This window comes from Rhea americana, unplaced genomic scaffold (assembly GCF_003343005.1).
Source record: "Rhea americana isolate MKP2758 unplaced genomic scaffold, rheAme1 scaffold_229, whole genome shotgun sequence".
Classification (NCBI taxonomy): Eukaryota; Metazoa; Chordata; class Aves; order Rheiformes; family Rheidae; genus Rhea; species Rhea americana.
In genome coordinates this window covers 224,667-240,793 of record NW_028186345.1, presented here as the reverse complement: position 1 = coordinate 240,793, position 16,127 = coordinate 224,667, and the positions used below count along the sequence as shown (strand labels likewise).

At 35.1% G+C, this 16,127-nt stretch overlaps 1 protein-coding gene across 1 annotated transcript in view; it reads right to left on the bottom strand.

The window, feature by feature from the left end:
- Window positions 1-7,534, bottom strand: part of EPYC (epiphycan) — a 27,096-nt gene extending 19,562 nt beyond the window's left edge. The window contains exons 1-2 of the mRNA XM_085305953.1: window positions 7,505-7,534; window positions 2,208-2,388 (exon numbers count right to left, since the gene is read on the bottom strand). Of these exons, the coding sequence (XP_085162079.1) occupies window positions 2,208-2,375 (168 nt within the window). The 5' untranslated portion in view covers window positions 2,376-2,388; window positions 7,505-7,534. The remainder of the gene's footprint in view (window positions 1-2,207; window positions 2,389-7,504) is intronic.
- Between the last annotated feature and the right edge of the window lie 8,593 nt (window positions 7,535-16,127).

Genomic DNA, 16,127 nt, shown 5'->3' with positions numbered 1-16,127 from the left:
TGAATCAGGCCCCTAAAGAGTTATTGCACACAGGCTGGATAGAATGAAGGTCTGCTATTTGTCTGGGTCCTCGTGGTATTGCTCATCATTTAAGCTATGCAAAATAAAAACTAACCTGTGACCTTGTATAAATAGTGGGTTTTACACAAGAGCCACTTATGTAGCTCATATCTTTATGATAACAACATTTCAGGGAGGAAAGTAGTAACAGCAATTGAGAAAAAATTATTTTGTTTAAAACTTGAGTGATGGCAATATTGTTTAAAGTGGAGTGGCTAAAAGATAGGTTTCGTTACTGACTTAGGCAAATCCATAAAATGTATCCATAAAAGCTACTTGACTTCTACAGCACTAACCACTGARCTCTCCTGGTTTTTGAAGAATAGTGAATACTTGGGCTTCTTTTGGGTTGTATATGGTAAGAGGAATGTAAGCAAATAAAGATTTTGGCTAAAGGTCTGAGAGAAAATGGCTCTCACAGGGAGGTCTGTTCATCTATAAAGTAACATTCCTTCCAGCTACAGTGATGGATGACTCTCACTTGAAGAATTTTAAGATGACTGCCTGAAGAGCTCAGTAATGGGAGACAATGCTGCTCTGGAAAAGAACGCTACAAGAAGATAAAATAGAACAGATTTTTCATGTCTTGTTTCTTTAAGATGAAAAAAAAAAAAAAAAAAAAAGGAATCTCTCCACTGCAGAAACTTGGAAAGGGGTGCCCTCATACTTTGGTGTTGTAGAATCTCATAGAAAGAGCACGGCACTGGAAGGTCACATCTAGCACTGAGTGCATTACTAAGAAATCTATTGTTCAAACTAGATCTCCATAGCAAGACACACACAAAAAATCAATATTGATGCTTAGGTTTGAGAGCTTTGCATAGAGACCTCCATCACCATAGGACTGATATGGCTTCATTTTTAAGAGTAAAGACRGAAGTATGACTTATTAGTCAAAGAGAAATAAAGATAGAACAGATATTCAGTGAATGAAAGCAATCTTGACATTTTCAGGGAAGAAAGCTCAAATGCATGTGTATGTAAAGAGCCTTGGCTGTGTATGGTATAGGGAAGTAGGCAAAAGAAAAATCATTTCTTTAGGGCAAAGTTCTCAATTTTTAGGTAAGAAAATGTTTTCCCTCCTAACTATAATGTTCTGATCCTAGTACAAACTTTCAGATATATTTTCTTTCTTCAGTTCTCTGGTTTTGGTCTATATTCTCAAAATGTCTCTATTTGTCCTTTGATTTCCAGCCTGCTGCTCAATGTTGATCTCATCTTTATGAAGTACTAGTTACTATCTCTCTTACAACAATCATGAATCACTAAAAATGATTTTCATGTATTACATACAATATTATATGAGAAAGCACTGAAATAGCACTAAAKAACTAAAAATGTAATAGTGAAAAAATATTATTTAAATGTAACATTCATCAGTCTTCTATGGTGAGCATTCTCTTCACACTCAGTCATGAATCATATACTACATATATCACCTTGTGGAGGTTTTGCCTGTGTTTAAATAGCAGAGTCAAGTTAAAATTAATGTGGCCTTTTCCAGTAAAATATGGGAATGTAGAGGAGAAGAGGACATTTAAGTCAATGAATTGAGTCCCTTTCTTGCAAAGGTATCACATCTTATGATCTCACAGTATAACAGAATTTCAACAGTTTTTCTTTAGTGATCTTTCTTACATTCTCAWCTTTTACTTCCTTCTTTCTACCTTCTTTCCTAATAGTAATAATAACTACTGGCATTTATGGCCTGAAAAGCTTATATTTATCATATCTATTATTATAAGATATAAACTCAGGGAACAGCATTGCTCTACCTCATTTCATGAGGAGTCCTGGGTGTCCTATTCCAACTGCCTCAGTCCCTTATCCAGACAGATAAATCACCAGAACAATATCCAGTATAGCTTATGTCAAAGCAAGGAGAGGCATAATAGTTTCTTCCTGCACTCTTAAAGGTTACAATTAAGAAATGAAATTCAGGAAATATTTTGGTCACATTTGAAGAACAGAGGAAAATATCAATCAAGTACAATGTGTTAGCACAGAAAACTGTTGACCAACCAAAGGCAATAACAAACGCAGGAGTAAACTTGTGTGATAGCTGTTTTCATGGCCTAAAAAATTCATCAGTAGCCACTACATTTGTGCATTTTGGAAAACACATGAATAAATGAAGTTCTGATTACCTCTAACTGGTCAGACTGCTCATTGCCAGCATAGACAAATGGATGGAGCAGCTCTCCAAGTTGTACTTCATAGATCTCAGAGTCATATGTTACTGTGTCAGCAATGGGTGCAGCACCAACAGACTCAAAGATAAAAAATCCCAGAAAAATATTTACAAAGGTCTTCATTCTGCCACCTATCCTGAAAGGGAGGAATAGGAAAAAAATGTGGGTAATCTGGTAATTGTAAAGAATCTATGAAAATTTAATCTCATAAATATAGTACCTACATGCATACCACAAAGGTTCTGATGGGGAGCCCATGCTTATTCATGATGGCTGAATGGTTTATTCTATATTATTTCATGAAGAGTCCCCAGACTGGAGATTTTCTGTAGACTTTTTTGGCCTTAATAACAGTTAGTTCAATTTAGGAAGGACCTGTTGAGTTTCACTACTACTGGCCTCTGTGAGAAAAGATCTGCAAAGGTAAAAGGGGAACATATCTTGATGTTTATCACTTTTCAGCTAGCTTCATCTATTTCAACTACACCATTAGGGAGGTTGTATTGAGGAGCTAACCGAAGGATAAATTATTATATTTTTGTGTCTATCACAATAAATCATATTTTGAAATGTCCAACAATGTAATTTTATGTTTCTTCTTCATCATAAAAGAGTAAAATTATAAAATATTAGGACGCTACTCTTTGACATCCCTAGATGAGCTAAATCAAAGCATTTGTTCACCCACTAGCTGTTCAGCCAGAATATGTCATTTTAACTGGTCAAAAGGTGTGATACATTTGAAATATCAGTTCTGAAAAATACTATGGGAAAAAATAAAAAGCAGCCTATGTCTTCCACAGACCTATAAATGACAATATTCTTCTTTCTTTTTCATTCTTTCTTTATCCAATCAACACTATTTTTAAAGTAGTGTGAAGTGCTGGCATAATACAGTCACCTGTTCTCGTTACTTGGAGAACTGAATTTTAAAATCAAATTATTGCCATTTTAAAAATTCCRTATTTTAGTAAAATAGTAGCAAATTCACACTGGGCTTGAATATTAGCATTCATTCATTCCCTCTCTCTTGTCAGTGATGAATTCACTATTATTATATAAGCTGCTCAACACAAGGTTCCATTCAGAATTCTTCGCTTATACCTGTAGCTATAACTCCCACTTATTTCACCAAAAGCATAGACAGTGATAATAAGCAGTGCATAAGTCTAATAAATTGTTCTCCTTATGTGATGCTATAACACACACAAATATTACAGTGTAGCTACTTAAAATAGATTAAGAAATGCATGAGACTTTTTTTTTTTTTGAATGTATGTGCTCAGAAACAAGTTGAATTTTAGCTTCTTGAAAGGAGGTCTTTATGAAGCTGGTTTAGGCATTAGGATATGAAATTCCTCTGAGGATGGTCAGCAACACAAGGCTTTCATTTTTCCTTCATTTGCTTTATTCAAAAAGACTTTTCAGCTGTTGCTGGGAGAAGCTAGAATCACATTGGCTTGTCTTTGAGCAGATTTAGTTGAATTGCACTTTTCAGTATTAGCTTCCAAGATTACTAAAGGTTTTCTGCTACATTACAAAAAAAAAAAAAATATATATATAACCAGTCTCTGAAATATACTGAAGTATATTGGAGGGTTTTTTTTCCTGTATTTATAATGTTTGATGCCTATTTTCAATAGGACTGCCCCTAGTCTTGTTTTTCTTTGGCTTGTCATTTATCTCAAATGATCCAACTATAAAAGATATTATATATTAAACCTAACTGTAATACTAACATATACGAACATCAAGTATAAATATTTTTTCTCTGAATAAAGAATTCTTGAATATAAAATTACTCATTATTCAACATTATTTACAATTTTTATGTTTTGTTTACTAAAAATAATTTTTACGTTGCCTAGATATAAAAGTTTTTTAAAGGGTATGGAGCTTTATTAGTGTTAGTATTTGTACATATAGACAAATTTAGCAACAATATAAATATATATATATATACACACATATACATATATACATATATATATATATATATATATATACATATATAACTATGAAAATACTCCCCTTTGCCTATGCCTACAGCATCTGCACTAGTTTGCAGAGTTTGTGTGTCTCTGTACTTTCTTTATGTGTAATATATTGGAACATGCTGTAATGATATTGGCATCTGCAGCAGCTTTAAGATCAAATATTTTGATGAAGATTTTGTACTCTTCACAGGAAGGAACTAAGACATATCTAGGGAAAAATAAATAATTTCCTCAATCTGCAGCCTTTGAATCAGTATTTTGGATGTTAAAATAAAACAAATATTATAAAAAATATTTCCAGCCTTAAGAATCTAATTAGCTGATCTGAGAAAGAAGTACTAAAACTTACCTTTTCCTTCCAATCTCTCAAATGGCAAAGAGTTACTCAGGATGCAGAGCCAGTGCTATTAGACCCTGACCAATGGCAGTGGCATTCTGGGGCTGTGGGAGGTGGTACAACTTCTACCCTCAACTGGAGACCACAGTCCAGGGCGTTTCTTGGTCTCTAAACACCTTCATATTAATTTTGCTGAATCAAACTTGATTAAGATCAAACAAAGGTTTATTGTAAGCAAATGGCGTTTATTTCACAAGCCACAGCTTTTTTACTCTTCCCTTAAAATCTCTTAGTGATTCTATCAATAGCTTCGTATATCTGGCCAAAAGGGAGAAATATTTTTAATTTTAGAGTCCATACATTACAGTTTCTACAGTAACAGTGACAGCACAGAGAATATATGCAATGCATAATCATCACCAGGGATAGATGAGATATTTTAATGTAGACCTCTGCAATAAAATGCCTAGAGGGAGTATAGATATTTAGCATTATTTTCTTAATYACTAATTTAATATGCAGATGTAAATGATACACACAGAACAACACAGCAGTAAAAAGAAATGTAAGCAAATAGTATTCTTTTGTGTCCTCTAATGATCTAGAGGCTAATTCCAAAACCAAGACCTGGGCAAATTGGATTACATATTAATATTTTTTCCTGTGTGTAACATTCCTATTTTGGGGCTCTTTGTATGTGACAGTTTTTACTGAATTTCAGTCTGCTGTAGGTACTGTCTACTATGTATTTAGATGTACTGTTTTTTTTTGTTGTTGTTGTCTAAATACTTACGGGATGATGTTCAGAGAGTATACTTTTTCCCAGTATGTTTTCGTTCTGAGGGGGAAATGCTACTTAACAGCTATGAATTGCTATCAAATACTGCAAATGAAATATGAAAGATATCCATTGTAGTAGCATGCACTTTATTACATCAGAAATAGGCTTTACAATATTACACAAGTCAGGCTATCTCTTTTTCATATTGACAGTATTTTCTTCCATTTGATTCTGTCATTGCCTTTGTATTATTGACATTTCTTATAAAGGTTTTTGATACAACCATTCCTCAGCACTTTCTCATCATTCCTCCAGCCCTTCAATTAAATATATCCCCAAATACTGTCAATTTTCTATATTAAAAGTCAGGAAAAGCTGGAACCCAATACTTATCTATGGAGAAATGTAAGATTCACGTAGAAGATTGCAATGTGCTAAGCCAGTCTGATTCTCTTCACCTTTTGTAATCTCCACATTAATACTTTATAAACAAAGAGACCATCCTACAAGGCCAAATTTGTCTGAGGTGGTGAAAACATGTTGGGATATTTAAGCCAGCTGTCAGTAGACTGAATATAACKTCCAACTTCTAGAGCTAGCCTAGGGAATCCAAGACTTTTGAAAGTGCTTGGCAGATAAGACAAAAGGCCTACAGGAGAGGAAGAGAGAGCAATACTTCTGTAGGAAGGTAGACAGAGGGTAGAATATTGTAGGACATATCAGATGTCATGAGCTGWCATTTGTTGACTCAGTAACTGAATCAAGCCTTTAGTGCCTTATAGTACTATCACTGCTCCTGGATGGCAGACTTTTTAGAGCAGGTTCAGCATGTTTTCCTTCTATCAAAAGGTAGTCATTGATTCATCAAATATTTTCCTTTCCTTTTTTGTGATCCCTTCCCATTGTAAAAACAACTTCTTCCCTGAAGAATCATGACAGTAAGCACTGTGCGAGCACCGTTCTCCTATGTCCTGTTGCTGTTGTGTTTYGTTAGGTCAGTAACAATGGCCTCAAGATAGTGTAGGTTGGTCCTAAAGTTAATGATCGGTTTACCTTGGATGCCTGTGTATACTACTTCCTGGCGACAAAGCAAATAGCTATAGCTTTTGCAGCAGAATAGATCATTTTGACTTCTTAGTTTTACTGCTAATTTTTATGCTGCTCCAGATGCTGAAGCATTATTTCACTTTTAAGTGTTTTATTTGCTTCCCTGCTTGCCCATTTAAAAGATTTACTCCTCTGATGCTCATTCCCAATATATCTTTTTAATTTACAGAATGTATTCTTTTTAGATAGGTCCAATGTTCATTGATTTCAGTGGTACAAAGCCCCTGATCTTGTATTTTTATTGAAGGAAAAATCTTAACTAAGACAGCTTCTTCACATCTCTGTTCTTGTTCTTTTTACTCATTCTTTACACAGTGAAGTTTATTTAGACCTACTGCAACTTCAGGCCTGAAAGTTTTGTATCTTTGAATGTGTAGGTTTGTTTGTTTGTGTTTTGTTAAAACCAGTGGAGTTCAAACCATTCTGGCTCTGGGTCTTATCTTGACTTTAGTGGCTTACTGAATTCTTGGCAGACTGCAACATGCTTTACTGTTTATTGTTAATCTAGTCTTGTTTTTCCAAAAATAAGAAGTCCAATAAGCAAGTAAAATGAAGTGAAGCCAAAGGCAAATGTTAACTTAGAAACATTGTTATTACTGCTTTTTTTTTTCTTTTTGTTAAAGTTATGGAAACTTACGTTAAAAAGCCTATACTTTATAGGAAGCATTGTACAAGCATATGAACAAGATGCTCTATGTGGTGCACAAATTTTCCAAACTAAATAAGGGCCAAAAAATAAAATGATTTTCTTTGTCTCATTTTACGCTTTAAAGAATCCGACGTTGGAGGCTGAGTGGTGTATCTGTAAGGGACACRCCTTAGCTGATGTTAGAATGAAAGTTTGGGATTTTGTTTGACCTTGGACGCTATCAGTCCTGATGCTAGCAAACCTAGACTAGATAGAAACCCAAGAGACATAGCAGTTAAGCAGCTGGAGAATATTAAGCCATCAAAAGCAAAGGAAGAGAAAGATTTCTTATAGCTCTGTTGGTGCTGTTGAACAGAAAGACAAGCATTTAAAAAAACTTACAGGAAATCTGTGCTTGAGCTAGGAACTGATTGAGATCTCTGCCTTGTACTTTCTGCATCCTACTACCACAGAAGATAATGAAATGGATTCCAGAGTCTGACTAAAGGGCATTTGTGACTGAGCTTTCCATGTCTTCTAATTAGTGCCTTCACAGACCTTTCTTCAGTTATTTTTTCCCTCAGGTATTCTGGCTTTGTTGTGCTGTGTAAATTGCAGTTTCTTGCAAATTTCCCAGTTGTCTCTAAATTGGGGAAATCTCTGACTTACTAACTTGGGCTTGATTAAAAGCTCACTGAAATTAATGGAGAGTTCCACTGCATTCAGCAAATTTTGGAGCTTGACTTCAGCTGCGAGCATATCCAGCTGTAATCATTACCTAACACATTCCTAGCTAAAATGCATTCCCACTGTATAAGTGCTGGCAGCACTAAATGAATTAATTTATTTCCTTGTTTTTGAGAGGGTTTTGTTTCCATTTCAGCTCTCCCAAATCTTGGAGGTGCAGTGACTCCTAACTGTGTTCTTGAACCCCATGCCAAAGCTTCAGCATTTTCCTGCTCTTGTTTTTCCAAAATCTTCCTTATAAAACACTGAGCTTTTGCTTCAGACTGTTAGCATTCACTTGATAGATATATTTTTTCTTTGCTTTGTTTTCCTTTGAACATCATGTACTTCACCCCCAGAAACTTGTGATAAGAGAGAATGTGTGGGAAACATACTGGCTTTGCCATAAAATGAAAAATTCTGTCCGTCCCTCAGAACAAGACTTTGTGTATGAAACCCTCTCATTGCATTTTCAGTCCTCCAGCCTCAGYATAACTACTTATCTTTAGCCTACTAATAAAGTTTGTGCAAGATCTAATAGTGATTTTAAACAACTTGGGCAAGATAATGTCCGACTTTGGAAGAAATGACACAGGAGTCTCAAACCGAGTCGTTCCTTTATTTGTAATTGGCACCTGGCCAACAGATGTTCCAAGCTGGAAACTATACAGCAAGAGCAGTAAATAAAGACATTAATGTGTTTTCATATAAAGCTATAGTAATAAAAAGAAAAGTCATCTTCTCCCAGACCAGGAATCAGTCCACATAAGGGCAGGTAATTAGGTGAGTGTTCCAGTAATGGTGACARTAAGTTCAGCTGCTCGGGCCACATAGATATACTAGATTTCTATGCTCCAACTGCCTTTCATGTTCTGTGATCACAAGTACCTCTGCCACATGACCAAGATGGGGTCACTTGCATTGCGTGGTAAGTACATGCTTGTTTATGTGACAGGGAACACTTCCATTTTGGTCACATGTGGTCAGATGCATGTGTTTGAAAGATATAGGTTAAGCCTGACAAGCAGGAGCAAGAGCCAGCCACCTGAACCACGTTATTATGAAAATTGCACCCCAGTGGATATAAAACTTTGTTCTTAAACATTAAAACATTAAAAATGACACTTTGGGCATATTCGAGCTATATGTAAACCTACATGAAGAGTTTTTCTAGAAAAAATAATTTTTCATTAGTTCCCTAAAATTCCTGGGTAATATGTAGCTCAACTTGTATATACTAGGAAAGAATTCCTAGCTGAAGTAGAAAAAGTCTTATATTGTGTCACTTTGGTCATTGATTAAATATTTTATTTTAAAATTTTTACTCTTTGTTTAAATGGCTACGAACTGTTACCCATCTATTTCAGGTTTTAGATTACCTTGTGGCACGTGTGTCCACAACAAATGTCTATTTCTTTTACTTTTAAAGTAGTGAAGAAACTATGAAGTAAATGTAACTTTCTACAGACATACTAGATTGTTTGGAAACTCAACTACTATGGTGAAGTTATAAAAAAAAAAATATTTTAGAGTTTTAAATGTGATTTTTAAGTCTCTAACCTCTAACCTGCATATACTTAGTAAAGTTCTTCATGAGCATTCAATGGAATCAGTTTGGAGTCTTAAGCACTGATTTTATTTGGAAATTTAAAAGCTATTCAATTGGATTAGACTGAGCTAAGGTACAGAAAAGAGCCTTCTCTCTTTGCCTTCAGATCCATCTTTGACACTCCACTTTCCCCAGAACTTTAATACAGGAATCTTCCAATATTTTGGTGAATGTTTGATCCGTAATAGTGAGCCTGCATCATCACCAAGCAAACATTTTTTCTCAGTTTGTTCTCTGTATGTGGTATAATTATTTACTAAATTAATATTATTTTTTTTCAACTTTAAATATCTGATCAGTGCTACGCAGAACACAGAGAAACAGCAATGTGAGATCCTGGAATCACTGAAGTTAGCCACAATCAAAGGCAGAGCTAAAGCAACCCCATATTTTAGTGTTTTCTTCTGAGATACTGAATATCCTTTTTGTCTTTTTTGTTTGTTTGTTTGTTTTAAAGACATAGGGGGAGGATGGTGAGGTAGGAAGCTGTGTTCACCCATCCCTTGCTTGTCTCAGTATCGCTTGTATTTTATGAATTGCTGAATTGTGTAACCTAGTTCACCCTAGGACCCTGGGAAAAAATGTGCATCACATGAACCTCGCTGGGACTAGGGAACAAAGGCCAGAGCGCAGAGCAAACAAATGTCTCAGGGAGAAGGCGAAAGGAAGGAAACCATGTGTCTGCAGAGGGATTAGCATTTCCATTTTGCTCATCAAAGTTAAACAGAGCACAAAAGAAGGATTAAGAGTGCTCCAACTTTTCCATCCCTTGTGCAAACCACCATAAAAAGCAGGGAAAAGCAGTTTTTTTAAAAAAGTAAGGTAGCTACAATTGTTTTTACTAGAAAAGTCCTGTTTAGGAGTAATTATTTCTGCATAAACAGTGAATGCAGGAAAAAACATTGCTTTTTAACGAGTCATAGATATAACTAAAAACCCACTGTGTATGGATCAACTTAAATGCCTTATTTCTGACCTCAGTTTGTCTGTTCTTTGGTTCTTGGTGGCTAATTTCCTTTAAATTCACATGCTCCTTAAAACCTGTTATTCTCTCCCTTCAAAATTGCTTTTATTGTCACCTCTCATTTCCATGTTTGATAAGTAGGCAAATTAAAGTGATACATATTTCAGTATATAACTTTTTTCTGTCATTCAGATATTAATTGTTACTCTTCAATATAGCCTGTCCAGCTGTTATTTATCTTCCAGAAAAAAAGATCAACAAGCCTATTTACAAATTTTTCAGATGTATGTTAGATCTAGTTAATATTGATTATTAATGGTGAGATCTCAGAATAATTTCATGCAGTCTGATATACCAAAGTATGATGTTTTTCTAAATGACAACTCAGAATTTACATATTTTTTTTGCATAAGAAAAGCCCATGGCTAATTAAACTCTGATTCATCATTGAATTCAGCAGACCTGGAATTTCTTACTTTATCAAGAACAAAGCATTAGATTTACCTGAGACTATGCAAATTTAAAGTAAAGTCAAACAGCAAAACTATAGTTATAATGGAAGGGATGTTTCCTACTTTTCTTTTGGAAAACACTATTTAGTACCTCCAATATCTCCTTCTGAAATCATTAAATTTATTGCAAACCACGAGCCAAAAGCTATTAAGTTTTAGTCACCTTTGGTCAGATTTTCTGGCTTGACTRACCTGTAAAATGCAGAGATCCTCCTTAACTCCATTTCCAGTTTTACCTCTCTAACATTTGCTTGTTTAATCAGCCCATAAGTTAAATCCATCACAGTGTGTTGTTCCTTCCTTCTTTATATATTTCCAAGCAGATGAAAGGCTTGCCAGCATATTACTGTATATTAGAAATGAGTAAGCCATATGTTTAGCTTAGAATAGCACTTAGAAAATCAGAGACTCTAAACTATAGAAATCTCTAATATTTGCAAAAAACAGTTCTGAAAATTTCTACATAGACTTTATAGTAAATTACATTTCTTGCACTTCTTTTTATCTGATTCAAAATTTTCAAGAGAATATGTTTTTCTCAAAATATTTAGTAATTTACACCTGGACATAACCGGAATGTAATTGTGAAATGTAATCTAATTTGAGGTTGATGCTTATGATAATATTTTCCTGGGTTCCATGTAAACTTGAAGAAGAGAGATGGAGAGATTGAAGAATCTGCTGAAGAAATATTGGGTCAGGGCTTTTTCAACCTTGTTACTAATTCTTTCATGCTTTCAAAATTAATTATGCTACAACAAATGTGCATTTTGTGCTTCGTTGCTGTATCAATTACATATACACGCTCAGACAGAGTATGTATACAGGTTATACTGTACCACATTAATGAATGTGGTCTTTGGAATTCCCACTGAGCCCAAAGGCTTGAGCCAGAGCTTCAAACTTACATATTTGGGTTATATTCCATTCCCATTAGACAGACTGCCATTCTTTTAAAACCAAATTTACAGTTTGCAGTTTAAGAGGTATAATTTGCATCAGTTTTGAGAAGTTGGGAAAGGAATCTCTGTTCTTTCTTTAATCATAGTTGAACACAAGATAGTACTGCTGAGTATGCAAACATGTGGTGTAGTGAAATGGTTTTTATTAACATCCAGAGCTATTGTCTGCTGTTCCAGGCTAGCTTGTGGATTGGTGGTGTTAGACCCTTTCAGGAAAGTTCTGTTCCTAGCTCCAGAGGTGGAAAGCTTTAGGATGTTCAGAGCTGAGTTATCATATTTATCACTGAAAGATCTATGATGTTTTGCTTGGGATGGAAAAATAAACCAGAAACAAGATTCCATAACACAAGGATTCGAAATTCACTAGAGCATTTGCATTATATTGCATATTGTATGTTGATATACCCATTTAATTAAAAAAAAAGGTGATATACTTAATTCATGGATACAGCCTGTAAATGATTTTATGTAGCATAAAGTTCTCAAAATCCTGAGCAAATTTGAAATGGAAGACCTAAAGTGGTTTTTCTTATGTTATCATTAGCATAAATTTTACCCTGTTTCCTATGAAGCTTGAAGATAAAATTGTATGTGTGTTTTTAAGTTGAAATTGCATACTGCACATATTGCAGTCTTTTATACCCTCTAAATATACTTCTAAAATGTTCAAAAAATGCTTACAAAGAGGATAGCATGATTTTTTCACTTGAATGCCTTCACCTAATCCTGCACTTGTAACATAAAACCAATATCTACTTTCACTGMATTAATTACAAACTATATGAATATTAATTACTTGTATTATCTAAAATTTTGCAGTATTAGGATAACTCACTAGTAAGTCCCATCTATGCTGTAATGCAGAAGAAGATATAAATATTCCAACCTGCAGAACATAATCTGTGCATTATGAAGACAGTGTGCAAACTGGTCAGGATTATGCTTTGCTCAGCCTTCAGCATGTCAGTCATGAGGCTGTCACTCATATTATCGTAATATCAGTTGTATGCTTCAATGACCTTTATATATTCTACCTCCTTTTGATTGCTTCTTCTAGAAGTCTAGTAGTCAAGCTAGYGACTCTGATGACATTAATTTCAGGGGAAGCTATGACATTAACCTTCACTGCTCCATCCACTACTACTCATTTTTGTGAAAAATATTCATTCACTTGGTCTTCAATGCTCCTGTGGAATCAAGGATTGACTAGTAGGATGTTTTTTCCTGGTAAAATCCTTGGAAGAAGAAAACTGTGGGAAGACACTTATAATAATTCCAGATGCAAATAATAAAACAGTTCCTCTTTTCTCCCTAACTTATCTCTACATATATATTTCTCCTCTCTTGCTTAAAAAAAGATTTTTTTCCCTAAAAGTTACCATTTTATCATTTTATTGTTTTTTAATGTTGTCATCTCATATAAAAAATCTGAAATAAAATGTATATATTATGCAAGTATAAAATTATTAATTGCCCTACTGTGCCATAATGGCAATTATAAATTATAAAATATTAATATTGCAACCATACCTGTAAAGCCTTTAAAATATGTAGGCCTGAAAGATAGATTTTGGTAGAATTTGATAACTTAATTGAAGTATGTAAATTGTAAAATAAACCTGCCAGGAATAGTTGAATGTGACTAGAGCAGAAAAGACCTGTCCATACATTATCCAGAGCTGAGCTGAATTTCAGTAGGATTGACTACCACCTGTCTGACTAACTGTCTATAGCTTGTTTTCTCTCATTACTTTAATAATATGAAAATGATTTTTTGAAATTATACACATTTTCCTAGGGCAGGGATTAAGATTTGTTTTGTTTTGTTTTGTTGTAGAAGCCTTTTTCAAAATGGACTCCTTTCTATGAGAAGTTCTCTTTTCATTCAATTAGCATTTTCTGACTTTGAAACAATTTGATAAAAGAAAAGACCATGGTCCAGCTTTGCTCCTCAGTGGGAGGTATAGCACCAGTTGTTTTAGGAAGGCTCTATGGGGAAGAGCAGCTTCATCATGATGGCTCATGGAATGACCTGTGGACCAACCAGTGGAAATGGGAGGAGGTAAGGGATTAGACTCGCTTTACTCACCCTCTGCTAAGTTCCCCTTTACTGTTCCCTTTAGCAAATGACAGCTAGAGGGAACATGAAGAGATCAGTTCATGTGATGGGCAAGACTATGATACTTAACAGATGCATACGTGTGGGTTGAGTGATATAGAGAACATACCAACATTAGGTCATTTGATGGGGGAGGGACCATGGATCCAAGCTGTAACCAAAGATATATTTCCTAGTGGGGCTTCTGAGAGAGCATGAAGTCCTGTTAGGTAACCCACTTCAGACTACAGCACAGCATTTCAGACCCTCCCAAGCTTTTGGATGCCTGGTCCTAGTCARCACCAGCCAGTCAGCTTCAGCGGGCACAGTGGAAAGTACAAGAGGAACCGCAGGGCTCGGCTGGGATTGTGTGGGACGTTGATGGTGYGGTTGGGGAATGTACATTAGAAGGCAACTTTGCCAATCTTGCACAGAGTGAGACCAACATAGCTGGTCTGTGCCACTGCTAACCGCAGTTTGACTCCAGGACCTCTGGCATAGTAAATAAGAGACACACCACCCTTCAGCCAATATTTCTGTGTATTTGTTTTGAATTTCTGCCTTAAACTGTTTCTTTTCTGAGCAGATTCGGGAACATATCCCATGAGATACTAATGAAGGAGCCAGTGTATCATAGAAATTTTTTCTCATAAACTTTAGAAAATATAGAAAGTAACAATTTTCTTCAGCTGTTAGAATTACCAGGGTGATTTGTCAGTTATCTGCAATATAATGTGCCTTTAAACAGGAATGAAATATTATATTAGCCAGCTCTCCATTTATACCAGTGAAATATTTGGAAACCATCTTTAAAAAAAATATTAGCTTGYAGAAAAGATCATCCCAGATAACAGTCCAGCAAAAAATGCAGATTTCTGTTAGCATAGCAACAGAGAAAACTAACACTGGTTGAAGAGAAAAATATGAATTTCTCTATCATTTTAAAAATCAGACATTAGCAACCTTTTTTAAAGGACCATATCCAAGAAAAGTACCTAAATTGATACTGTATGATTATTTTTGATTGAAACAAAGTGTTACAACATCACTTTTCAGTTTCTATTTAGAATTAAGTGGTGTTTTCCAAAAGTGCTTTTTTAATTTATACAAGCAGAGACACAGACACACAGACTCACACATMTGGGACCCTGGTAGCCTGACAGAACCTTAAGCAAGCATGATCAAATGGCTTTAAAAGGTCTGATTACAGAACTGTCTTTTAGAGGCTTTTGTTTGTGTCTTTGTTTTGCTTTGTTGCTTGCACAATGTGTCATGGACTCTCACTACTTAAACTGACTCTCACTACTTAAACTGCAAGCATTTGCTCAGGTCATCGTCTGCAGCAAGTTACCATGGGGTCTGCGTCCCATGAGCTCTGCTATCTCTGTCTTAATATTAAAGAAGCAGGATTTGAATTAGTTGATGGTCTTTACTTTTATCTGGCACAGCTAATATAGCTAAAATATGAGTGAAATTCTCTTTTGGGTAAAATTTAATACTGTATTACACAAAAAAGAGGCAAATCCAAGCTTTAAGCACTAGATCTGAGCAAGTGTGCTAGGTGTTTGGAAAATACACTGGCGTTGGATCAGACATGCAAGTGGAAAGGGGAGTTTAAGGGTTCGGAGTAATTACAAATTCAGAGAACAGAGCAATGAATGAAAGAGCATGGGCAAATGACTCTTCAGATGTGAGTTAGAGCAGTGATGAATCTCTCAGTGCTACTTCTAAGCTTACTAATGGCTCTGTCAATGAGCATGCCAGGAGATCACTCATGGGGAAGCTTCAGTTCATGCAAGCTTTTTGAATTCAGAAAACCGAACTCAATTCAGATTCGTTCAACTTTAGAATAAAGGAATTACTCTAGCTCTGGTGGAGAGGAAAATTCTTCTTTTATAAATGATGCTTCAATTTGGTTTATATTCGTTGATGAGAAATTGGTGATTCTAGTGTTGTTTTCCCAGATGTCCACAGTTATTTTGCTGATTTTTTTGGTAGTCAGTTGATTCACTGTAAATGACTGAAAATAGATCTGCTGGTATCACAGCATAAGGGCCTRCTTCAGCCACATATAAATTCAGGTGAGAAAATAAAAGTTTTCTAAGTGTAAAAGCAATAGATTTTTGGAGCAACTATCTCAATGAAACACAAGAT